The sequence below is a fragment of the Akebia trifoliata genome, unplaced genomic scaffold, assembly GCF_017979445.1.
Source record: "Akebia trifoliata isolate Shusen 1 unplaced genomic scaffold, ASM1797944v1 Contig00603_ERROPOS1908002, whole genome shotgun sequence".
Taxonomy (NCBI): Eukaryota; Viridiplantae; Streptophyta; class Magnoliopsida; order Ranunculales; family Lardizabalaceae; genus Akebia; species Akebia trifoliata.
Window position 1 is genome coordinate 24,047 of NW_028237130.1, and position 26,265 is coordinate 50,311.

The 26,265-nt window shown below is 34.2% G+C and overlaps 1 protein-coding gene across 3 annotated transcripts; it reads left to right on the forward strand.

Moving 5' to 3' along the window:
* Nucleotides 1-1,644: 1,644 nt before the first annotated feature.
* Nucleotides 1,645-16,193, forward strand: LOC147381288 (FGGY family of carbohydrate kinase). Of its 3 annotated transcripts, XM_086430610.1 has the most exons (15): nt 1,647-2,020; nt 4,048-4,127; nt 5,470-5,587; nt 6,772-6,950; nt 7,819-7,901; nt 8,056-8,240; nt 10,663-10,724; nt 10,934-11,042; nt 11,122-11,241; nt 11,498-11,617; nt 11,727-11,847; nt 11,931-12,087; nt 14,836-14,908; nt 15,151-15,278; nt 15,898-16,193. In XM_086430610.1, the coding sequence occupies exons 1-15, from the start codon at nt 1,837-1,839 to the stop codon at nt 16,018-16,020; spliced, it is 1,842 nt and encodes a 613-aa protein (XP_086286736.1). In that variant the 5' UTR covers nt 1,647-1,836; the 3' UTR covers nt 16,021-16,193. The 3 variants fall into 3 exon arrangements, with proteins under 3 accessions (XP_086286737.1, XP_086286736.1, XP_086286738.1); XM_086430611.1 differs by lacking the exons at nt 14,836-14,908; nt 15,151-15,278; nt 15,898-16,193 and adding an exon at nt 13,644-14,750 and having other exon boundaries at nt 1,645-2,020; XM_086430612.1 differs by lacking the exons at nt 1,647-2,020; nt 4,048-4,127 and having other exon boundaries at nt 5,470-5,550.
* The last annotated feature ends 10,072 nt before the right edge of the window (nt 16,194-26,265 follow it).

The window sequence follows — 26,265 nt, forward strand, 5'->3', positions numbered from 1 at the left end:
ATTTGATGTATCTTATATCAGCAGACTAATATCAAATGATCTAAAATGTCTTCATCGACAATCTATGACCAACCAACCTTGATTTTTCAATCTTCAATCTATGATTAAAATGTCCTCTTTTCCAATGTCTTGTGTAAAACGCATCTATGGACATGTGCAAACTACTACATCAAGGTGTTCCTCGTTGGGGTCACTCTAGCAGACCATGTTACCATTTTTTAATTCTTATTATTTTTTATAAATAAAATTATATGTGTTAGGGTTGTAAATGAGTCGGTTTCGATTCGGTTTCTAAGGAATTTAGAACCATAACCATTATATTTAATTTAGTTCCGATTCCAAAATAAATGGAATTGGAATCGGAACAACAAAAAATTGCAGGTACCCATTGATTTCGATTCTCGAGAATTGAGTAAGGAAAAAAAAAATTCAAATCATTATAAAAAATAAATCTTTTAAATATTAATATATTATCAACAAAATTTTTTACTTTGAACTTAAAAGAAAAAAAAATTAGAAGAGAATTCATTGTAAGATCAATAATTTATATGAAAAAGTGAATAATTTTTTTTATAATATGCATTTATTTCGAAATAAAAATTACCTTTAATCATTTATAGTAAGAAAAGAAATGACAAAATAAATCGATACCAGGTACCCACGAGGTATCCATTTGGATAAAACCTAATGGTTCCAGTTCTTATTGGTTCGGTTCCATTTTAGATCCGACTTTAATCGGTTCCAATAAAAAGGGAACTAGAACCGAGGTTTTCAATTTCGATTCTGGTTTGGTTAAATGGGTACCCATTGACACCCCTAATCCTTGTGGAAAAATGGGCTCATACACAAGACTGTGAAAGCTTAGATCAGGTGTATTTAATTATCATTTTAAAAAAAATATTTATAATAAAAAATCGAAAACTCTAGTTTCATTTCCCTTTTTATTGGAACCAATTAGAACTGGGTCTAAAATGGAATCGAACCGATAGGAACCAGAACAATTAGGTTTTATCTAATGGGTACCCGCAGGTACCCATAATTGATTTATTTTATCATTTATTTCAATAATATAGATGATTTAAGGTATTTTTTTAATTTAAAAATAAATGCATGTTATATAAAAATCTTCAATTTTTCATATAAAATATCAATTGTAACTTAAAACGAGTTACTCTTCTAAAAATGTATTACTTTTAATTCAGATAAATTTTATTTTTGAAAAAAATATTAATTTGTATATTTAGTATAATAAATTATAACTAAGTTAATAATTTCATTGATAATATATTAAAATTTTAAAATGAATAATTTTTTATAATATTTCTTTTTTTCTCATTCGATTATTGAGAATCGAAATTGATGGGTACTCGTGATTTTTGGCATTTTCAGTTTTATTTCCAATTCCATTTATTTTAGAATCAGATCCTGAGTTGACAAGAACTAGTACCGAACTAAATATAATGGTTATGATTCTAAATTCCTTAGAGATTGAATGGGAAACCGACCCATTGACACCTCTAGGGAAAGTGTAGGTAAGTGCAATTATCAAAATTTTAAGGGATCAACATGGAATTATGCCAAAATAAAAGAGTGTAATTTACCCTCAATAAAACCTTGAAAACAAGTTTTGCCACCATATATCCATTATCCATATTGGTGGACAGTTGGACACCCCTCCTCGCTCTCTCAAGTGTCAAACTGTCAATTAAGATCATAACCAGACGTACTTAGACAAAACACGCAAAGCAGGAAATTCAACCTCGATCATCATCATCATCGTCGATAGCTAATCATCTTAGCTTATACTAGTAAGGAAACAAAAAGGTCAAATCAATCATGTCAGGAGGTGCAAAGCTATGGTCCACCGCAACTGGCGTTGCAGGCGATGCGACCCCACTCCTCTCTCGTTCCTCCATCCACAACTGCCAAAGCTCATCCAACGCTCTCGAGATGACCAGCACCACTCCTTCTCGTACGATCTTCCTCGGTGTAGATGTTGGTACGGGCAGCGCTCGAGCAGGTTCAAACACATCTTACCGATTCATTTTCTTTGATCGATTAGAATTACACATTTTCTTTGATTCATAGATGTAATTAGCTCTTATTTGATTCAATTCCATTCGATTTGATGATGTCTGTGGATCGATTCGGTTGGTTTCAGTAGAAATTGATCGTGTTTCGTGGTTTTGATGATTCGCTTACTGTTCTATTACAGAAGCTATTCTTCTGGAGTTTATTTGAGATTTTGTGTGTGTGTGTGTGTTGTTTACATTCGTTATCTCGGGTCTAGTATACGAAAGGATGGAGAAATTGAGGAAGATGTTTCATATGTGGTCAGAGATGAATGGTTTAAGTGGAGATGTGCTTTTGGAGTACTAAGTGACATACGAGTCCAATCAAATTAAGTAGGAGAATTTTATAAGACAGCAGTAAGACGAGTTATGCTTTATAGAGTTGAATGTTGGGTGGTCAAGAAGCATCATCTCAATAAAATGGATTTAACCTAGATGAGCACACTGAGTTGGATGAGTGGAAAGAGTAAGTGAAAGCATTTGAGAAAATGTGGTAGCTTCTTCAATAGGGGATAAACTAAGAGAAAGTTGATTTAGGTGGGTTGGAACATGGTTTTAAATCTCATCCGAGACAGAGATGACTCTTACGAGTTGTCTCAGTATCGTTCACCAACGAGACGAGTTGAAAAATTGTCTCAAAGACATGGGTTGTTCTAATTCTAAGGCATTTTTTAAAATCTCGTGTGAGACAACTCAAATAAATCGGATATCTCGTTCATGGACGAGACGGGACGTCAAAACGAGTTTTAAAACCATGTTTGAGAATTGGGCATGTTAAATGAAGGATGAATGTAAGCCTAGTTGTAAAAGAGAAAGAGAGGAAGACCCAAAAAGAATGTGGATGGAGATGGTGAAAAGTTGAAGAAGATTTGTTTAGCTGACCCCAAATCTTTGGGATAAGGTTTTGATGATGATGATATGTGTTGTTTGAGATTTTTCTTGTGTAGGTAGTTATTTATTTATTTTTGAATTCATTTGGGTTAGTTTTGTTTTAATTAAATTTTTTTTTCTTGTTAGAGAGTTCATTTTTTGTCTCGTCAACATATGATGTCATTTTGAAACTGTATGTTCTTATCGAAAGGAATCCTACAATATAGATTCCGTAATTAGGCCAAATTAATAAGAGACTGAATTGGAAATATGTGTCTGTGCAAGACCATTTATCATTATAATTTTTTTTTCTTGGTATTCATGCTTAAAGTATTCATCATGCATGCACATGGAGTTATGAGGGTATTTTTGCTATTTTCATGTGATGAAGTAAGTTCCACAAGAAATAAGTCCAAATGGATTCTTGGGTGGTGTGGTTTTTCTTTACATGTTCCTGCTGAGGAGCCCATTTACTGCTTCAACATCTCAATGGAGCACTTTTTTTCTATTTATGATAGAAAAAGTTCAATGGCTGCAATTTGTAGGACAAAAATACACTACATGATAGGGTTTAGGCATGATTTGGATGAGGGCAACTATCCACTTGGTCAAACTAAACAGTCATCCATCAAATGTACACCATGGATCGGCCATGTTACCGTACTCATCACAATAAAAAAAGCCTCACCATAGCGAAGAGGTTTGGAGTGTTTCACTAGAAACCCCCCTCCTTTTCTCTTTATTTGTGTTGCTAAATATTTTTTTTTATTGATATAAGTTTACTAAATCAAGTTTTTCTCCATTTCTCTGTGATTTTTATTGATTTTGTATGTTGTTAATAGGGTGCACTCACTCACCATCCAATCCGTTGATGGTTGTATTATTAAATCAAATCATTTTTACTAATTATATGGATCGAGGAGAAAGTTAGTCAACTTGGTCCACTCCCCAAAATATTGAGATCGAATTCTGTTTAGTTGTACTGGGTTTCATGGTATCTAAACTTTGACAATTACAAGAAATTTCCATTCAATCCAATAATTTTGCGTCACTGTCACTGAATTATGTTAAAGGTAGTTTGCTTATTGATGGTTGCTTGATTCAGGTCTCTTCGATGAGAATGGAAAGCTTCTAGGTTCAGCTAGTAGCCCGATACAGAAATGGAAGGACGGCGACTGTATTGAGGTGACAGATAATTAAACTTTGTTACTCCTGTTAATTGCTACTGAGCATGAAAGGAAGTTATACTGGTCCTAAACTTTATCCATTGGAAAATTGTGATAATAGCAAATATCAATAAGAATACATAAGAAGGTTGAATCATGCACACACTAGTATATAAAGGGAAGACTCTGTCCTAATTGTAATTTTCATGAGTCATTCTAGTCTCTAATGTTTCTTCCAAAAAGATCTTCAACATTTTATAAAATTACTCACATAACCATATCTGCTGTCGTACTTATAAAGGTCATTTTGTCTCTTACTATCACCACTATATAATGAGATTGTTGCACTAGCTTGATTAATATTTTACTTTCCAATTGCCGCTAGTATTAACACATGACAATACCATTATTTAGGAGAATTTTGTATTTTATGTGGGCACCACTTTAACCATCCTTCAAGCTGCCTAAATTTATACTAATCCCAAGCTACTTTGTCAGAACCAGTCATGTCTTCCCACGTGTCCCTCCTTTCTCCTCTCTCTCTCTTTTCGGAAGTAGTTTTCTTTTCTTTTTTGGATTTTTCAAATGTTTTTACCTCCAACTGTTGATTTGGTCTTCAGACAAAGTAGTCTGTTAGTACCATTAAAAAGCTCTCTTTGAGATTTTCACAATGAGTATCGCATTAAATATTTTTATCTAAACATGAAATTATTATAAAAATTTTCTATGGTACCCTTGGAAACTTGACAATCGTCAATGATATATGGAAAACTAATATGTATTGCTTTTATCAAATATATGTATATATATAATTAATATTATTATTTTGTTTGGTATATATATATCATTATTCAGAGACCTCTATTAGTCAATAGAAAAATAATAAGCAATGTTATTGCTTATGTAGCAAGCATGCATTGGATATGCATTCCCCTTAGTTAGGATAAGGGAGAGGGCACTTATTATTTTTTCTCCTCTTCCAAAAACCAAATTAGCATCCTTTTGAGGAATTTTCCCCCTCTCAATTTTTTCTAGAACTCTGAACTTTTAATCCATAAATTGGCTTACAATAAAAATGGATCCAATTAGAGAATTGTTGCAGAGATCTTTCTAATAATATCCATTATTAGATATTTCTATCTAAACATGAATTTTGTATTTATTCTGGTTTAATTTTCTGATAATGCCCTTGGGAACTTGATTTGTTGTTATGATGGACAAATGTAATAACGTAGAGATTATATGTAAAAATACCTTAATCCATGCTAGTATATGTGTATATATAATGTACCTTAAATAAAGCCAAATCAATCAAAGACATGGAACTCAGATTCCCACGGTAATGCTTCTGTGTAAACCAGCAATCTTCAACAGATATCTGGCATGCAATATGTACGGCAGTGAAGGCAGCATGCTCTCTAGCAAATGTTGACGGCAAAGAAGTAAGCGGTCTGGGATTTGCGGCCACTTGTTCTCTCGGTTTGTTATCTGTCATGGATTTCTCATTCTTATAAACTCAAATTGCAGACCCTTTTTCTTTTCCATTTGATTTGTTGACTGTTACTTTCTTCATCATCACATATGTGTGGCCACACACACACAGTCTCTCCACATAGAACTTCACTTCTGGATTTTCTTATGTACTGAAAGTCCCTAAAGAGTCAACATGTTTCTTCCTACCTCAGCTACTATTTGTAATAAAAACCTAGACTATGGAGAATTTCTCTTTCCTATATCTATGGAAAACAAATTCTCCCTTTCTCTCTATGGGAAATGTGTATATGATTTTTTACAAATTCTGTGGGGCCCACTTGGAGATGAGTTGAAGTAGGGCTGGCAACTGATCGATTCGGTACTGGATCAGTATCACTCCAATACCGATCCGATTTGTTTAAACATGTACCTGATCCGATCCGAATGGATTTATGAATATGTGAACCGAATCCGATCTGTTTCACTTCATCCTTAATCCGAAGCCGATCCGATCCGAACACATGCCTTATTTTCAAATCATCAATGTTTAAAAAATTTAAAATCATATAAAATTTAAAAAAATCTACTTCCCAACAACAAATATAGAGGGAAACCAAAAAGACTAAAATGTTTTATCTCTATGTGTTTATATGAAATTTATAATAATAATTATTAAAATATGTTCGGATCCGATCTGAAATTGTTTTGGATCTAAGGTTTCAATCCGAATCCAATCTGAAAATCTGATTTTTCATGTTTTTTCGGATCAGATCGGACTGGTTCGGACATCAGGTATATTTCGGATCATTGCCAGCCCTAAGTTGAAGTCTATTCTTGGTGTCGATGATTTCTTCACAGTGGAGATCATCCTAAAAAAAGTCAGACTATTTGAAAATCGGACCTGTTTAAAATTTCTAACTCTTCCAGCTGTTAGTTCAATGTTTTTGGTGAAGTAGATGGTCCAGATTGGCTAATACTCTTTTGATAGGGTTAGAAGTTTCAGAATTAACTGGTTTTTATGGGGTTAGATCATCCTCGCTAAAGATCAGCCCTAGTGATGTTCATGTGGATCCCATAGACCTGTGTAATGTATATATATATATATATATATATATGCACGTATGTATGTATGTATGTATGCATGCATGCATGTATGTAACCTAATTATTTGGACAACTTTTCTGTTGCAGTTGCAGTGGATGCAGATGGATCGCCTGTTACAGTTTCCTGGACTGGTGATGCAAGGAGAAACATTATAGTGTGGATGGACCACAGAGCCGTAAAGCAGGCTGAGTGGATCAATTCCAGAAATTCAACAGTACTCCAATATTGTGGTGGATCTTTGTCCCCTGAGATGCAACCTCCAAAGGTACATTGTTTGGCCAGTTTGATTTTTCTCGTGGTTAATAGTATTGTGCTATCCTAAACATTTTTCTCCAAATTTTAACGCCTGCTTCTTAGGTCTGTTTCTATAGCATGTAGCTTATGAGGTATTAACTTATCTAAAGCATTTGCTTCAAAGGGGATTTAAGGACTATTGTTCGTCGAAGATTTGATAGTTTGTAGCTTGCAACATCTTATTAGAAGGGCTTGGAGTTTGATACATGTTCCTCTCTTGTTGGTGGCGTTGTGACAGCAAATGAATGAAGTCTTATCATTCCATTTTCTTCTCCTCAACTTGTTTTTCCAACCCTCTATGTTAAAAAGCAAGGAGTTTGATCTCCAAGTGTATCTTCTGAGATTTTGTCTTTAACTAGTAGCTTTGAGCTTTGATTTGATACCCTTGACCTGAGCCGCTTGAGCTTGAATAAGAACATAATCCCCACCTTTAGGACCAAGCCAAAGAAAGGGACCTAGCTCTGAGACACAAGGGTTTTGATAAGCTATTAAGGGCATATATAGATTTGCCGAATCCATTGTGCCTTAAAACTTGCCTGTTCCACCATGCCTGGCTTATGGTCTGTGCTTGAGAAGAAAGACAAATTACGACTCTCTTCCTCTGTTAACTACCTTTTCTTTCTCTACCTTTTGGATTACTGCTTTTGGACTTGTTGATCTCTTGCTTCGAACATACAACATAGGGGGCGCAGCTAGGTGAGCGAAAGAAGATTTCAGGAGGGACCTAATATATTTACTCACTCATACATGTTTGAGTTTTGAGAGAGAGAGTTTATTTTTTAATATGTTTGCTTTCCACAATTTGACGATAATGGTTGACAAACAACTTGTTTTTGCAGCTTTTATGGGTAAAAGAAAATTTGCAAGAGACTTGGTCCATGGCATTTAGGTGGATGGATTTAAGCGATTGGTTGTCATACAGGTATTGTACTTTAGCTCGTTTCTAATGGCGTTGAATCCTTCTATAATGGTTATTTTCACTTCTGGATGGTTAATCGATATTGTCAAGTCGTTAAAGTATATACGCCTACATACGTACATAGCAACTTTTTCCTAATTTATATGCATTTTTCTAGAGCTACAGGAGATGATACTCGAAGTCTGTGCACCACAGTCTGCAAATGGACATATCTTGGTCATGCACACATGCACCAGATCAATGAGAAAGATTCCCGAGATATGGAAGCCTGTGGATGGGATGATGACTTTTGGGAGGAAATCGGGTTAGGTGACCTTGTAGATGGGCATCACGCTAAGATTGGTAGGCTATTTCATGCCATGGTAGATGGGTATCATGCTACCTTCAGATGCTTACATCTTAGTTACAGTTTGAATGATTGAGAAATGGATATCAACAAAACTGTTAATTGTTTGTAATCTTATTGTGATGCAGAGGCATTTCCCTGGCAGTTTATTTCTTTAGTGATTTGAAGAACCCAACTAATACTGTGTTTCTTGATAGCCTTAAAAATGTTTTCTCTCTGGATATTATCATATTCTCTCTTCTTTCCATAAAATATATTGGCTATCTTTTGTTGTTCAGTTGAAAGTCAAACCTGGTCTGTTGATATGTCCTTCCACCTTAACTGCTTTACAAGGTTTCTAACCAATCCAAAAGGGCAACATGGTGATCATCCAGATCAGTAACAGTTATAGATCTTCATATTCTTTTTTTTTTTGTCCTCTCTTGTGGTCTACATGGTGAGAAATTTAAGGCATACAAGATTGTAAGTGTGGGGTCGATTTTGCGATTGACCTCAAGATTTAATCTTTAGTAAGATTATTCACCAATAAATCATAGAAATGATAGAAAAAATAACGAAAAAGAGAAATAACACAAAGAGATTTTTTATGTGGTTCGGCAAACGTGCCTACGTCCACGGGCTCGGGGAGCCGTTTCACTATAGATCTCAGATTTACACATAGCCTCCTCTCCCCCTCTCCATCTTTCCTCCTCCTTTCTCCCCCCTTTTTTACAATGGCCTTAAGGCCTTTAAATAGAGAAACCCTAATTAAAGTCTTAACCCTAATTAATTACAATTGACCACATTGTCCCTCATCCAAATTAACAATTACATAACAAGGAGAATAATCCTTTTAAACTTAGAATCTTCCCTAATAAGATAGAACTCTCTTTAAATGATGCCACGTGTCCACCTCGAGATGCGCATTGATGGTGCGAATGGACAATCCGGATAGGAGACGATTTTATCCCTCCACAGTAAGCAGTTAAAGGGCTTAGACATATAGCTCAGTTGGTTTGACATATGCAAAGCAACTTTGAGGTCATGGGTTCAAATCCAGCTTACCCATCAAAAAAAGGAAAAAAAGTTTGTAAGCAATTAAAGACAGGTCAATGAAGCAACAGTGATTCTTGGACTGCTTATTTGTTGAATAATTGCTTCTAAATTTGTTCTTCACCCACAACAATCCTCAATGTCTCCACAAACATTTGCTAGTTAATTGACGAGGGTCTTTTCAATCTTTTAGGTTCATAATTTAAGCATAGGTTCAGAGTTAAAAGACCTAGCGACTATCATGCTATTGCATAATCACATGCTGTATATAGAGTTTTTTCTTGTTTCTTTTCTTTATAAAAAAGAATCGTCTTTCATAGTCCTTTTCTCTTTTCTTAAGCTAAAAAGTGTGAAGTCACCTTTCATTTTCATTTTCATTATCAAAGTCTTACCCAGAAGATTTGGCGTTGGCTAGACAGATCTTGTTCCTCCATTCCATTCTGTCCATAGCTACATCTTGTCTTAATGAAAGTATGTTTGTGTCTTCTTTCACTACCTACATCCTCATTCTTTTGGATCATCCTCTTGTTATACTAGGACCTTCAATTTGAACATTCCTTCAAACGGGCTGCAATCTGCCTTTGTTGAACATGCCCAAACCATCTCACTTAATTTTCTCTTATTTTATCTACCAGTGGACTTACTCCTACATTTTCCTAAATGCACACATTTCTATTTTTTTCTTTTCTAGTATTTCCATTCATCCATCTCAATATCCTCATCTCTACCGCATTCAATTTATTAGCATGATGCTTCTTGACTGCACATCATTCAGCTCCATAAAGGATATTGTTCTTACTACCATCATAAATAATTGTCCTAACTTGGTATGAGTCTGTTCACATGGCACTCCAGAAGCACACCTTCATTTTAACCATCTAGCTCTATTTATGGGCATAATGAAAGTGGTCACTTCGGACTATTTAAACAATCTGTTCATCCTTATGCAAGCATCTGTAATTATTCAAATAAGACGATAAAATAATGTGAAGAAGACTGGTTGCGGAGAATAAATGCATGGACCTAATAATGGAAAATTCCTTCATGCACTTAAAGAAAATTTTCTAGTGTCCTTTATGTGTTATTTGTGAAACATCCTGGAATCTGCTAATTTGATGAGTTGCACATATTTTAAGATAATACGTTAACATTTTAAGGAGATGTTGATGTTCTCTACATTTTTTTCATGTCCAGATATTTCTTTGCCATTATATGTCAGGAAATGTTTTTGTTCATTGTTAATTTCTCTGAACATCTAAGCAAACTGCAAGGATTTACCACCTTCATGAGTTAATAATTCTTATATCCACCCCACACTATTGTCTTAGCTATATGCAGTACTCTTCTTGTTTGCAGTTAATGACTATTCTATAACAATGTCAACAGGAAGAAGTGTTGCGTTTCCAGGCCATCCATTAGGTTCTGGTGTGACTCCTGCTGCTGCAAAGGCAAGAAACTTAGTAGTGAAGAATTCACATTAATTTCAAGTGGCTGTCCCTTGAGGTCCATTAACACAGTGAACATTTAATTTTTTTTTATTTTAAAAATTAGCTCTTGTGTTTTATGTGGGCTTCTGAGGGTGATTATTCATGAGACTATTAACCTCCACTCTATACCTTCACTTCGAATTTTCTTAGAAGGGACCTTAAATTTTCAGGAGCTGGGTCTGGCAGCAGGGACACCTGTTGGAACGTCATTGATTGATGCTCATGCTGGTGGTGTGGGGGTAATGGAAAGTGGGCCTGTATCAGACTCCAAAGATAGAGGTTTCCATTGATTTGTCTTTGTGTTTTTTAATCTTAAAAGTATTATGTTCCCTTTGTGATGGAATAGGATACATTTCAGAGGATGATAAAGAAGCTATATGCCATCGTATGGTGTTAGTCTGTGGAACATCTACCTGCCATATGGCTGTATCTCAAAGCAAAGTGTTCATTCCAGGGGTCTGGGGACCATTCTGGTCAGGTATATCTTTCATACTTCATGGTCAGCATAGATCTTTTCTCTTTGCTCCTTAACACTATACCTTAGCCCACTCATGAATCAGTATACAGGTGGACCAGGACCACCTCTTAATACAATGGCTAACCTATATGGAATAGCGTCAAGGACTCAACACTTTTTCGTTTGTGATGTCTCCCTAGTATTAATAGCTTTTTTCTCTTCAATTTTTGGTAATTAATGACTTCTTATCATTCCTACTTCCTCTCTATATGTTCAGCAATGGTACCTGAGTACTGGCTCACAGAAGGTGGTCAGAGTGCAACGGGTGCTTTATTGGATTATGTAGTTAATAACCATGTCGCCGCTCCTCACCTTGCGAATCGTTCTGCTTCTCAAAGTGAGTTATTATTCTTGCACTGGCTTGATACATGACATATTATTGACATCTAAGCATCTTTTTTTTCTTTTTTCTTTTTTCCATTTATTTCTGTTTTCAAATCTTTCAGGTATTTCCCTGTTTGAACTACTGAACAAGATCTTGGAATCAATGGTGGATGACTTGAAGGCTCCTTTTCTTGCTGCCTTGACTGAAGATTTACATATCCTTCCTGACTTCCATGGAAACAGGTACAAAGTCCATACGTGGAATCACAGAATGGCTCCGAATTTGGCTCAAGAATTTAAATAAGTCTACCTTTTTGATGGCTTAGGTCTCCCATTGCAGACCCTAAAACAAAAGGGATTATCTGTGGTTTAACACTTGATACAAGTGAGAAACAGCTAGCTCTTCTTTATCTTGCCACAATTCAAGGTACTGCGTATGGAACCCGGCACATTGTGGAGCATTGCAATTCCCATGGGCACAAAGTAAGTATCTTCATATCATATTGAATCCGTGTTTGTTGTGCCATTTTTTCGGGTGAGGGTTGAGCATGTTTGTAATTTGTGTACGATCTTTCTGAAGAAATCCATTCCTATTCTGCAGTTTTACTTAGTTTCTTCGTTCTTAGAAATACACATTATACTGTCACTAATGCCATTGAGTTCGCCACCATAGAACTCAACAGTTACCCCTACTTGTTCGACACTATACTTCGATTCTGCCCTTCGAAAAGGAACATCGGCTCTCACAATTCCGTCTCCGTCTACCAAAACTACTGGAAATGTTTCAAAAAAAGTAGGCATACGACGTACAAAAAGCTCGCGCCCTTCTTTATCTCTAAAGATAGGGTGTCCTAGCCATCCAACAGCTATTCCATCCCCGTTGTCCATTGAGCCCGCTCTGAATAATCCTCCTTTCGCTGGATTATTGCCGATGTAATCATAAAAAGCTAATTTTTCGGGAATTTTAGACCAAGCTTCTGATAAACTTTGATTTTCGGCTAGACCGGCGCCAACCCTTCGATATATTTCTTGCTGGAAGTATCCCTGATCCCATTGATAACGAGTGGGACCAAATAATTAGACTCAAATCTCAGATCTGTTGGCACACTACCTCCTCTCTGGCTTATCCTGAGCTAAACACCAGAGGAGAGCAGGCAATAGATGTGAATGAGCCAGAACGACTGTCTTTCTTTTTCAATACTACTTTTAGTGGCTAAGCTCAAGGCAGTAGGTACCCTCATTCACCAGGGGCCCATTCCTTATTAGATATGCAAATGCAGGGTCAATGTAATATGAGTTGCTGAGTGATGGATCTATGGGGTAAGGAGTTGTTGAGAAATCCGAAACTGGAAAGGGAGTTTTTCATTCCTATGGGACCATAGTATAAATAGAGCCATGGTCTAAATGTACCCGTAACCAGAGTACAAAATATTGTTCCTTTCCATCGATCCATTCCAATTCATTGGTTTAATCCGGTATAAATATAAATATCAGAAAAAGACGGGATTGTCGTCTTCACAAACATGAATAGATATATCTTTATCTTTTGTTTTTATTTAATGGTTTTTCACTAGAAAAAGAAGAAAGTTCCCATATCAGCATGCTTTTGTTATTAATAATATATTTCTTTACATGTAAAATAAATATGGGATTTGGAACTCATATGGACTCTCCATCAAGCCCTACACATGACTTGGTGGTGACTTGGGCTTGCCATGACCATTTCATACTCGGTGAAAGTACTTATAAATATCCTAGATCATGTTATATTGCTAAATGTACTCCATTGGCTAATTATTATGCTCTTATGTAAGCTTTAGGATATCCATACAAAACAAAGTTGAAGCCCATAAAAAAATTGATATGTGTACCATCTGGTACCAACCAAATGAAACAAAGAACTGGAGATTAAATATTCACTTTCGTATTGTCTATTATATGAATGTATATTATGTGTATAATATTAATCCCTACATCTTCAGATTATTAGGGTAGATCTTATGTTATCTTATGTATTTTATATAAATCCTTTACGATAGGTGCTCCAGATTAGGCATGTGAAACCAGTGAAGATGACAGTTGATCATCATCTTCAAAGCTCTATCCCAAAAGTATGTTGTCAACTTAATGAATCTTTCTTCTCCATTTAATTCTGTCTAAAATCAGTTCTTCTGTTCATTCTAGTGTGTTCATATCCACTCGCACTACCTCAACCCACAATCTTGTTGGTCTTCCTTTCACTCTTTTAGAATCTTCAACTTGTACATTCCTTCCAGTGGGGGGCTATAATCAGCCTTAGTTGCATATGATATAGACTTTCCTTTAGTTTATCACCTATAGAGGTTATTCCTACATTTTCGTAAATGCGTTCATTTCTAGTTTTATCTTTCCTAGCTTTTCCACCCATCCATCTCAACATCATCAATTCTGATACGCTTAATCTATGAACATGTTTCTTGATTGCCCAATATTTAGCTCCATAAAGCATAGTCAGTTGTACTACCTTTATTTAAACTTTTCCTTCTAGTTAGATTGGGATGTGTCGGCCATATAGCACTCTTGAAGCATCTAATTTTATGGGCACCATCTTCCCCAATATTTCTTTTCTTATGGATAATATTGCCAAGGTAAGAAAAATTGTCACTGCAGTGTATTCCCTTCAATTTTTTAGTTGCCTTTGATCTCTATGTGTGTCAATGCTAAAGTTGTAGTTTATATATTTATGATGGATAACAAAAAGAAGGAAAATTCTCTTGTAGATGCTTACTTTTTGGGGTGTGTTGGTCCATGAGGATGTTGACAAACCTATCAAAGAAAAAATTATCTGGTGGAATTATGATGATGATGATGATCACATCATCATCATCATTGAAGCCTTAGTACCAAAGATTTGGGGTTGACTATTTTATATAGATTATTGGTCAACTGTAAGATTATAAGCCACTGAATTGCTATGTATGTACTTAGACCAAGATTTAGGTGGAAATGTTGGTTTAGGATTTGATTTGTGTGTATTGTGTTTTCTGTTGTAAGCATAATTGCTGAGAAATTTATAACTGGAAAATAGATTCCGGGGTTTCTTGCATTTGTTTCTCTACCTCGCGGCTATGACTGTAATATCTGTTTTGTTTATGGGTAGCTAGGCCCATTTTTTTTAGGTGAATCGAATGCCTGTGTTATCTTTGATTTTTTGACTAATACTGGTTTTCCTAATTCTATCTCCATCAACAGATTGACACACTTCTTGCATGTGGTGGACTTGCCAAGAACCCATTGTATATTCAAGAGCATGCAGACATCCTTGGTCTCTCTCTCTCTCAAACCACTTTGGATGGGGTTAGAAGTTTCGGAATGGGCTGATTTTTTGTGAGGATGGTCTCCTCACCATAGAGATCCTCCTCACAAAAAATCAGTCCAGTCCAAAAGTTTTGGCCATATAGGACAAAACTTTGGCTGCCGAACGCTACCCATATAATATATATATATATATATATATATATATTATCTACATTTATTGACCTGGACCTCTATCTATGGACACAACAGGTTGTCCTATAATTCTTCCTAGAGAAAGTGAATCTGTACTCTTGGGTGCTGCCATTCTCGGTGCTGTTGCCGCTAAGAAGTATTCTGGACTCCATGATGCCATGAAGGCACTGAATGCAGCTGGTCAGGTACGCTCAACAGTCTGTTTTTCCTCTTCTTGATGAGTGGGTATGCTCTACTGACTCTAAGATGAGCCTTATCTATTACACTGTTTTGTATATGCTCTCTACAGACTCTAAGACAAGCCTTTTCAATCACACTGCTTTGTCAAAAAGCTGACTTTTACCCTATGTAACATGGATATGGTACTTCTAGGATTTTTTCATGTGAGACACATATTGATACCCTTAACATTCATCATAATACATAAGGTACTGTTAAAACTTTTTATTTTAATGATTTTATATGAAAAATGACTAATCCATACTCCCTACACTAATGAAGTTAAACACAACCATGAGTTGATATTATTGCCAGCATCTCTAGCTTCTCGAAGGTGCCATTGGTTTAGATATGATTTAGCTGAAGCAGTTTTTTTTTTAATTTTAAATTATTTTGGAAAATGTAGTAATATATTAAAATAATGAAATACTATAATCATATTTATCCTATACAACTGCGTTTCCTATACCAGCTACATAGGCTATCCAAAACTTATACATGCTCCTAGTAATATTGGCTGCAGATTGTTATAGAACTTTTTGGTTTATTATGTAAATTATTATTTATGTGCCTTGCTTTGGGTAGGTTATTCATCCATCTAATGATCCAAAGGTGAAGAAATACCATGATGCGAAGTATCAAATTTTTCGGGAGCTTTATGAGCAGCAGCTGTCTCGTCGTTCCCTCATGAGACAAGCATTGGCATAGATCACAAGGTGCTCAAGATCAAACTTGTGATCATCGGACACCCAGAAAGTGTTTTTTTAATGTACGATGTGAAATTTTTGATGGTCAACTTGTTTGAAATGTAGCTGATTGAATTTTCAAAAGTGGGTTAGCTGCAAAAATCCATCAATAAATCTCAAACTTGTTCTTCGTCATTTTTTTTGTTTCTTAATTGGGATGAATGTGAATACCTAAGCATGAAGAGGTAAGTATGCTTAAAGCATTCAGCGTGTGCACCATCTGAATGGGGCAATAAGGGGAAGGTAAAGACATTCGTGCTGTACTGTTCTATTACTATCCTTGTTTCCATTGTAATCAAATTGAAAAATGGATTTCATTGGGAAATACTACAGCTGTGATGATAAATTTCTTTATTTATTTACTTATGATTATGATCTTTGGGAAGCGTGTGAAGGCCTTAAAGAGAGTCAAACATTGTGCCAAACATTTTTCAAAATATGGGTTACAAGTTTCGGAATGGGCTGATTTTTTGTGAGGATGGTTTCTATACACCCTAATTTACAAGTTGATGAATCGTGGACCGTTCAATTTTTGTAAATCACTTTTGATATGGGTTAGTAGTTTCAAAATGGGCTGATTTTTGGTGAGGATGATCTCCTCATCATAGAGATCACTCTCTACAAAAATCAGACCCGTTCTGAAACTCCGAACCCATACGTTGAAAAAATGTTTGGCTCCCTGTAGGGCCTCTGAATGTCACCCCTGATCCTTATAACAAAAAATTCCATTCCCAAGACTATTTTATTGCAACTGATCATTTCTACCTAGGTGTTAGAACTTCCAATAATAGTTTAGAAACTTGATTTACACTCAAATAATGTATCTTTTTGTTTTTGTATTTTTGTAAGTTTTCTATTACTCCATCTCAAAATTCGTATTGTTGAAAAATGTTTATTGACAAAAGAAATACTTCTAATACTTAAGTAACATACTCTAATGCATTGGATCCCATTAGAACTTCGCAGTAGTCGTGCTCAAGTGAGAGTAGTGTACTCGGATGGGTGATCTCCTGAGAAATCCTTGTGTAGCACCCCTCACTTATCGATCAAAAAAATTTATAATTGGATTTGTGAACGAGATAAGTCTTAGACTCCCTTTTTCCTCTTTCATGGTTCATGAATATACAAAATTGATGACTTTCGATGACTTGGACAAATCATCTCAATATCATCTTCGAAAGGGGAAGTGCCCTCTTACACATTCCAATTATCAAGCCAGTTGAATAACCCATTATCATTCAATATACATCGAGGAAAATGCGCACTAATTTATATTATTCTAAGTAATTATCGGTCACATAGTGGTATTGCCATCGAGTATTTAGTCTTGTATTGGTCCATGTTTTTCTAATTTGATGAACATAGAAATGGACTTTTAGCACCCCTCCAAAAGTGGGACCATTTTTATAGAAAAATATTTGCTAGGACATATTTTCATATTTTCCCTTCTTCAAAATAGGAAAATGGGTATGTAAAATTGCAGCCAATTTATTTTATAGGGATTATGAACTTTTTGCAAAAATGAATTCTGTGAGAAAATAAATTTCATTACCTGATTGAACCAAAGTAATGGAGAAAAAAAAAAAGAAGAAAAAAAGGAGAGTTTGTTTTTAGTTCTGAGTAATCATGGCATGGTTTTAAAACTCGGCTTCGGATCTCGTCTCGTCCAGGCTTAATAACGAGTCATCTCGGATGAGTTTTCCAATACATTTGAGGTGTCTTGTTCAAAAAATCAAAAGAGTGAACGTAAAGTATTAAAACTCGGTCAAAAAAGTAACTTGTAAGTTGGTCTTGTTCAACTCAATACCGAGTTAACTTGGACGATATCGTCTTAGTGTCGGATGAGTTTTAAAGTCATAAATCATGGGGGATAACATTAGGAGGAAAAATCATTCTAGCGGGTGAGGTACGATGAAAAATCATTTACTTTCTCATATAAATTAAAAGATAAAAATAATTATTTTAAGTATAAAAATGTTAATTTTTTTTATTATATGTATTATATACATTAAATGAAAAAAAAAATACTAAAAATAGAATAATTTATTAAAAATCTCAATTTAAAAAAAAAAAAAAAAATCAAAGATTTTTGTGACTATACTTTGGACAGGAAGTGAATTATCTTCACTTGAAAATTGCAATTTTCAAATGAAATGATATTTTTCATACCCAATCATGTCAATTCAAAGAAGAAGAAAAATCAAAGTAAAAGTAAAAGAATAAAAAAGTTGGTTCACCCTCAGGTGTTAAAAAAAAGGGGTCGAAACAAACAAGAGTAGTAGAGAAAAAATAAATCACTTGTCATATCAGAGGTTTGAATGGAAGTGTGATGTGAAATGGTGGTCACCACCACTAACTTGAAGTCACAGTCAGCCAGTCACCACCACCACCACACCCCATACCATACCCATGAGCGTGACACGCTTTTCTCTGTTCCTTTGTAGAGAAAAGTGGTAACCTCTTTCACTATCTTACGACTCTATAATTTTCATTTTCTTTCTCTCTCAATTTTCTTCTTCAATCAAGAATCTTCAGAATCATTATCTATTTGGCCAGTGATGCTATAATTACTACTGTTTATATAATATGATTAGATACGGCACCGATATTTCATTCTTTTTGTCTTTAATGTGCCTTCAGTGATTAAATTTGTTCCCTTTATGGCTTCTATTCTGGGAAAGTGCCCACTATCTTGGATAAGGATAACAAATTCCTACCTAATTCAAGGTATTGTCCTTATTGGAAATATTTTTTGCTTACTTAAGTTTGTATCTTAATTGAGATTTCTTTGACTAAGGATTATTAATGTATCCAGTCCCCCCCCAAGATGTGTATTTCTCCCCTTCATCCCTCCCTAGGGAGTTTAGGATGCTAATGGGCATCCCTATGTAAGGCTGTAGTTCTGGTAATCTATCCAAAAAAAAAACAAATATCGTATGAAATCATAGTTTTAATTTTTGTTCTTTTCTTTATTTATTTATGGGTCTTGGTAACGTGTGTCTTGATAAAGTGCAATAAATACATTTTGGAAATTGGATTTTGTACTGAAAAAAATTATTTTTATCAAAATACCCTCGGATGCTTATTTCAAAGAGTATTTACTGCACTTTAACGTGTTCCTTTGAGGCATACGTTAATAATATCCATTATTTATTTATTTATGAGTCGTGATAATCTAACTCTTCTTTTATATATTCTTTGTACGCTCCCATCATAAAATCATAGATACTTTGTTTCGGGATACTCAAGAAAAAAATTTATGATTTTATAATTATCAGGTCAGGAACCGTACAAAGAGCGCATGAAAAAAGAGAGTTAGAAAAATCATGATTCTTTATTTATAGATCAATAAAAGATAGTTTGAATATTATAGGTTTCATGGACCCATTTAATGTTTTACAAGGCATTTTTAGGAGGAGAACATCAAATATTTTTTGCGCATGAAATGCCCCGGATGATGTGTTGGCCTTTGTGCACTTTTGACAAATTTTCTTATGTGGTGAGCTCAAATCAAACCCATTTTCATAATATGTATAAGAGTTGTGCCAGAGTGACCTCAACAAGGGACACTTTGATGTGGTGACGCACAGATGTCTGTAGATACGATTTACTTGTATCTCAGAGAAAACACATTTGTGGGCATGTGCGCCATCTTGTCAAGATGTCCCCCACTGAAGTCACTCCACCATTAATATATGTACAAATACTTGAAAACATATTACCTTGGATAATGGATATTTTTCTTAAGAGAGTTGCTATTATCTCACCAACCTTTACTAATGCCACACCAATTGTGTGCAATTTGGTGATTTATAATGAAGTAATTGGTGTGGCAATGGTAACTCTCTTTTTTAATTAATAATATATATATATATATAGGGTCGGGTTCCGTAGACCACCATTACGACTCACATTGCGACACACTATTTTGTCTTATATGGGTAAAAATGTTTGGAAAGGGCTGATTTTTTGTGAGGATGATCTCTATGGTGAGGAGATCATCCTTGCCAAAAATCAGCTCATTATGAAACTTCTAGCCCCATGTTTACAAGTTGAAAAATTTTAGACCGTCCAATTTTTGTAAATCAATTTTGATGGGGTTAGAAGTTTTGGAATGGGATGATTTTTTGCAAGGATGATCCCCTCATCACAGAGATCATTCTCACAAAAAATCAGCCCATTCCCAACATTTTTACCCATATAAGACAAACAATGTGTCGCAATGTGAGTCGTAGGAACCCACCCATATATATATATATATATATATATATCTGAATTTAAACAAATGAGATTCTCCAATTCCCTATGAGGTCTAGGAAATGAAATATTTTCTGGGTTTAAATAAAGAAACAAAAAAGACTAATAAGAAATTGGCTTGGATAGTTTTTAATTAAAAAAATTAATTGAAACCATAGATTGTAATAATCATTTATTTCGTACTCTCTACTTGGACTCAGGTCTGTGGTGGATAACATTTTAGATAATCTAACCCTCCAATGAATTATCCATTCCTTGAAGATCCTTCTCACAAAATTTCAATCTTTCAGCTTTTTAATAAAATTAATAAAGTTTAAATGTATGGATTTTTTTACGACGATGATCTTCATGTTGATCATGACTCAATGTAAGTATACATTTGCTCTATTTTAACACATCTTTTATTACACTACAACATGCCATATTACATTCGGATGCATTTCACGAATCTTCATAGAATGCTCTTCTTTTCCTCTAATAACTATTATGTAAAGTTATTGTTATAAATGTGCTTCAATCGACCACTCCTTAGTAATCTTTGAAAAAGATGATGATCATCATTTTGCGACCAAACAAAGCTTCCGAAAGTGGGTCCGATGTGTTTCAGAAGGACATGAATGGCCATGAATATAAGCTTGGAATGTGAATCACCACAATGTGGTGAGGCCACTACAGTCTTATCATCTCCTTTAAGCATAATGAGACAAATTTTCAAGAAGAAACTCTGGTTACACAAAAGTGGCTGTTTTTCTTTGACATTAACAAAAGTTACACTAAAATAGACTATACATGATCAATAATGCCCTTCACAAATGATTTCGTTATCTTATATCTAAACAAAATTTATATAATACATTTTAATGTATATTATTCTATGAATCTGTTAATTTATCAAATCTGATTCTTATTGGAACTCAAATAATGGATCGAAAACCCAAAGTTATTAGACTGGAAGGTATTTGATGTTGGTTCTAATCCGATCGATTACCAATCCTACTGAGTTTGGTACGGTTGTGGATTACGAGACATTTTTTTAGATCCACAATAATTAAATTGATTTGTAATCCTCTAAACATTGGAATAATTAAAAAAATTCACTATTGTCCTGTTTTATTGTGGGGTACCTCATGTGGGTGTGGTGCCAATTAATTGTACACTGCTGTCAAGTCAGGAAAAACACATTGAAATCGAAAATTGAAAAACGAGAAGAAAGCATAAGTCTTGCCTATATAGTTTTGCTTCTTATTTATAGACTTTTTGAGTAGAAATCTACACACCATGTTGCCACTAATGTCTACCAAAATCTTTGGCAAATTTCCTTGTTTGCTAGGCAGAGTTAACCTTTGTACATGGTTCCTGATTCTAAGGGCACTTTGTTCTTAGCAGAGAGAATTTGTGATTCTTCGGTATCTCATTGGATGACGACAGGATTAGCTTTGGAATGACTTGTCCAATAAGCTGAGGTTGGATAGCTTATGTGATACATATCTCGAGGTGACAATGTGAGCGATGAATGAAAATCAACTTTTATTATCCACAATGATGATAAAGATACTTTAATCAAATTAGAAAAATCACCGATCAAATTGATTTTTGGTGTGTTGGTTTGTAAGGAGTGGGACAGACACTACTACCATAGGTTTGGCAAATTTCAATATGGATTTTATAAATAAGCCCATAATAGATTCCAGGAGTCCAACAAGTCTATTTAGGTGGACCAAATATCATTGATTGATGTAACCCAAAAATTGTCACAAGCCATAGAGAGGAGATCTATAGAATTTGGTAGGCGCTTGACACGCTCAAAAGCATATTAAGAGTTGAAAATATGGAAAGCGTTAATCGAAAAATAGTAAGATGCGAACTTCAGTATGACTAACCTGATTAACATTTATGGGTGCGTCACATGGAGGAAAAATTGGGTAATTTGGTTATCCCATGTACTAGATAATTGGCTTCGGCTGATTTTTCCCCTTCACATTGTGAAAAATCGAAATAGTAAAGACAACACAATTGCACAAAACACAAGGATTTATGTAGTTCGGTAGTGTGCCTACATTCACATCACAGAACAAAAACAATCATTATTTTCTCATAAGTTTTACAGTCCTAAAGATCTCTATTTATATAATTGAGAGTTACCAAAAAAAAAAAATATAAAACTCCCCAAAGCAGAAACCCAAAAATAGAAAATTTCTTATGAAAATATTACACAATTACCCTTTTCATACCCCTCAAAAATTCTGATTGGGGAAAGTGTGTAGTGCAACAGAATACAAGACATTTACACAAGACACATTGTACTTCCAAAAGCCTTAAGTGGGCTCAGAGCCGACTTACAAAGTTGAGTTTTTCAAGCACTTCCTACTTTTAGTATTTTTGGGAATCAAATGAAATTTGAAAATTACATTATTTACAATCAATAATACCCTTATTTATTAGTTAATGATTAAAATCTTTGGAACACTAATAAGATATTAAATTAATGGTCAAAAATCAAAATTTCTAATATTATTGTATACTTATCTAACGTTGTTTTCCAAAAATCACCTATCACCAAATGATAATTTTGTAGCCGATTTCAATGGATGAAGATTATTTGGTATTTGCAATAGAGCTGAAATTAGGACACTTTTCTGACTTTAATCTAACCTAAGGCCAAAAGGTCACGACATTAAAGGATAGTGTGTTAAAGTCTGAAAAGCAACTAAATCTCCCACACCCTTAATCGTCAACATGGAAAATGTCATCTACAAATTTTCTTCAAATCATGTTTGGTGGGTACTCAACTTCTTAATTTCTACTAAAAAGACAAAAACAAATTGCAAACCCACTTTTGATTTATCGTTTTTGTGGAAAGTCGATTTGACGAAATGATAAAATTTGAAAATAAAGATATCATTATTTTTAAAGTAAATGATGAAAATACCTCAAAATGATTTTAAGGTTTTTTTCTGTAAGACTTAAAATGGGATGGATTTTATTAGAAATTTGAGTCATCCAAATCCGAATTTAGCAGGTTTGGTTTCTTCAAATATATTTGAATAAAAAAATGGTTCAAATAAAAGTTGATGTCTCTTGACTTGAGTCAGATTTGGGTTGGAAACGAATCCATCCCTATATCCGCATAGATCCGAATGATATATTATTTTGTAAGTTATATTTTTTAAACTACGTTTATTCGACCAATAAGTGTTGATCCTATTAAACAAGGTCTCCCTCCAAAAAGGAAAATGTCTTGAATTCAAGTCTCTTTACCTTTGAAGATTTTTATTCAAAGAATCTTGAACGATTTGAAATTAACCTACCAAATTAACTAATAGGATCTGAGTCAGATTTGAAGCTGATTTTGAATCCAAATTAAAAATTCGGATATTGATGTACTCATATTCAGCCCCGACCCATTTTGAGCCTTATTTCTCTACATCTATCTATCTCTCTCTCTCTCCAAATTCAAAGTTAATTTTCAATTGATTTTAAAACTTTTTTAGATTCAAGATAGGACTTCTTGAATTATCATCATGTATGTCATATTATAATTCCACTTTTGATATAAATGATTCGAACCGTCCAATTCTTTGTAAACCACTTTTGATGGAGTAAGAAGTTTGGGAATTGGCTAATTTTTGATAAGGTTGATCTTCTCACGGTAAACATCACCCTCACAAAAAATCTGCCCATTCTGAAACTAATTACCCATATGGGACAAAAAAATGTTGGTTGCCAATTGAGACTATAAGTGGTTCGACACCAAAATTTAGATCTCACAAATACCCTCACCTTTACATTTTAAACTAAATACAATCAAGGTCATTTTGATCAAAAATCAAAAGAATTATAATCTCAAGTCCCTAAAATTAAATTTTAAAACTACAAAAACACCCTTTCTAATCTTTAAAATGATCCTTGAATTAAAATTTTAAATTACAAATAAACCCTTCATTGAGATGTGCGTTTGCACATGTAGAGTTGGGTCTTATACTCTTATCTTTTTCTTTTTTTTTTCCCCTATGTCTCTGTCTACTTTTCTTTTGTCAAAAAGGGAAAGTAATCATTTTGAAATAACAAATTGGGTTGCCAGTTTAACTTGCCTTGCTTTTTGGGTAATTTTTAGCCTATTTGATTCACCCGATGCTCATTGCATCCTTTCTTGACTCAGCTCTATCACAAAATCCAAACACAAGCGTGTATAGTTTTCCCACTTTTCGGGTTTTTCATCTAATATTCCTTTTTTATCTGCTTTGCTTTATGGCTGCAGTGTGGGACACGACAAGAAAGTAATTTTTAAATCTTGAGACTTCATATTGAAGTTGACACACTCTCTTTTTGAATGAATGAAGCTTTGTGGTATGCAAGTTTATACAGTTTTTGACTTTTTTATAGAGCCAAAATAATTTCCTTTAAGACATTATTGTGGTGATTTGTGAAGCCTAACAGTACATTGTTAATTAAGTCACGCGGCCCATTGGTTGAGAGGTTCTTTGTAGGTGAAATATTATAATTTTCTTCTAATTGTTGTGGTTTGAAATTTTTTTTTCTTCGTGTCTTAGGGGTTTCACGTAAATTCTGTGTTCTGATTGATTTTCTTTCTTGTTTGTTCTCTTCGACTATTTAGCATCACGGGTTGAAGGTTGGAGTTTTCCCAAATTTCATAGAATTGCCGTTGCTCAGTGCCTTACAGTTTTAAAACAAAGAAAAAAAAAAAAACTCAAGAAACATAATTATATTAAAATATGGACTTGTCTAATTTCAACAATTTGAAGCAGAAAAAATTATGGCAGTTCTTTCCCAATTAAATTTGATTAAGTGAGATTTCGAGTAAGTATTTACAATCTTTTTCTTTTTTCCCCTTAAAGTAGTAAGTCAATTATTCCATTAATTAGGGGAGATTTAAGATCACCAAGTACTTAGAAGCCGTGCTCTGCCTCAAGTATCATTTGAACTAGATTTTCCTTAAATATAAATAAATCTGAGGTGATTTGGACATAATCCTCCTTGTTTTGGTTAGTATTTGAGGTACTCTAGTAGTTTCAAACTGATGGCATACCACTTGACCTTGGTTTTCACAGAGAGATAATGAAAATAACATACATGCCCACCTCTTTGACATTAATTTTCAATCTCTTGAGTAGAATTTTTTAATCTCATCTTTGAGCCATGCGATTCTATCTCTTTCAACCTTTAGAAGTCGAAAACAAGATATTATAACTGTTATTTTTGAAGTAAAAGACAATGAATTTTATTAAAAAATAATAATTATATAAGAGATAAATAGGATAAAAATAGTTTACAATAGAGATTAAAGAATCAAAAGATGATAAATTTCGAGGGGAAAAACATCAAGGAATTTTAACTAGAAGTTGAAGATGAGGGCATTTAAGTTATATTTGATAATCTTCTATACAAATTGATGGAAATTGAACTCCAAACTTGATTTATGTTGTAAGAAACAAATAAAGAACAATAATCTTTGATTAAATCAACTTGGTTAAGATATACATAAACGCTTCTTGAATAGTCAGAGTCTCTCGTTTGTGCAAGGAAGCACCAACGCTATTTCTACGATACAACTTAGTCTATAAATTTACACTACTATATAGGAACTTGTATCTTACCTCTTTTTTGGATGCCCACAAAAAATGATGAAGAAAATAAGTCCTACAAAAATTTGGAGAAAAAATTGAAATTGAAAGATATATAAAATGTGTGAGATGTCAAAACCAATGGCGTTATGGGATTTAGATAGTAGTAGAGATGTACTTACGACAACGTATCGCTATTAATTTATATGTGTCCCACAAAGTCTTCTAACTTAGGTGCATTATATACGTATTTATTGTTTATATAAAAAATTTTTAATTTCAAATTCATTTTTTCTAGTCAAATTCATTAATCTAAGATGATTAAATATGAATAAACATCGATTTATGAACAAACATGTATATATGAA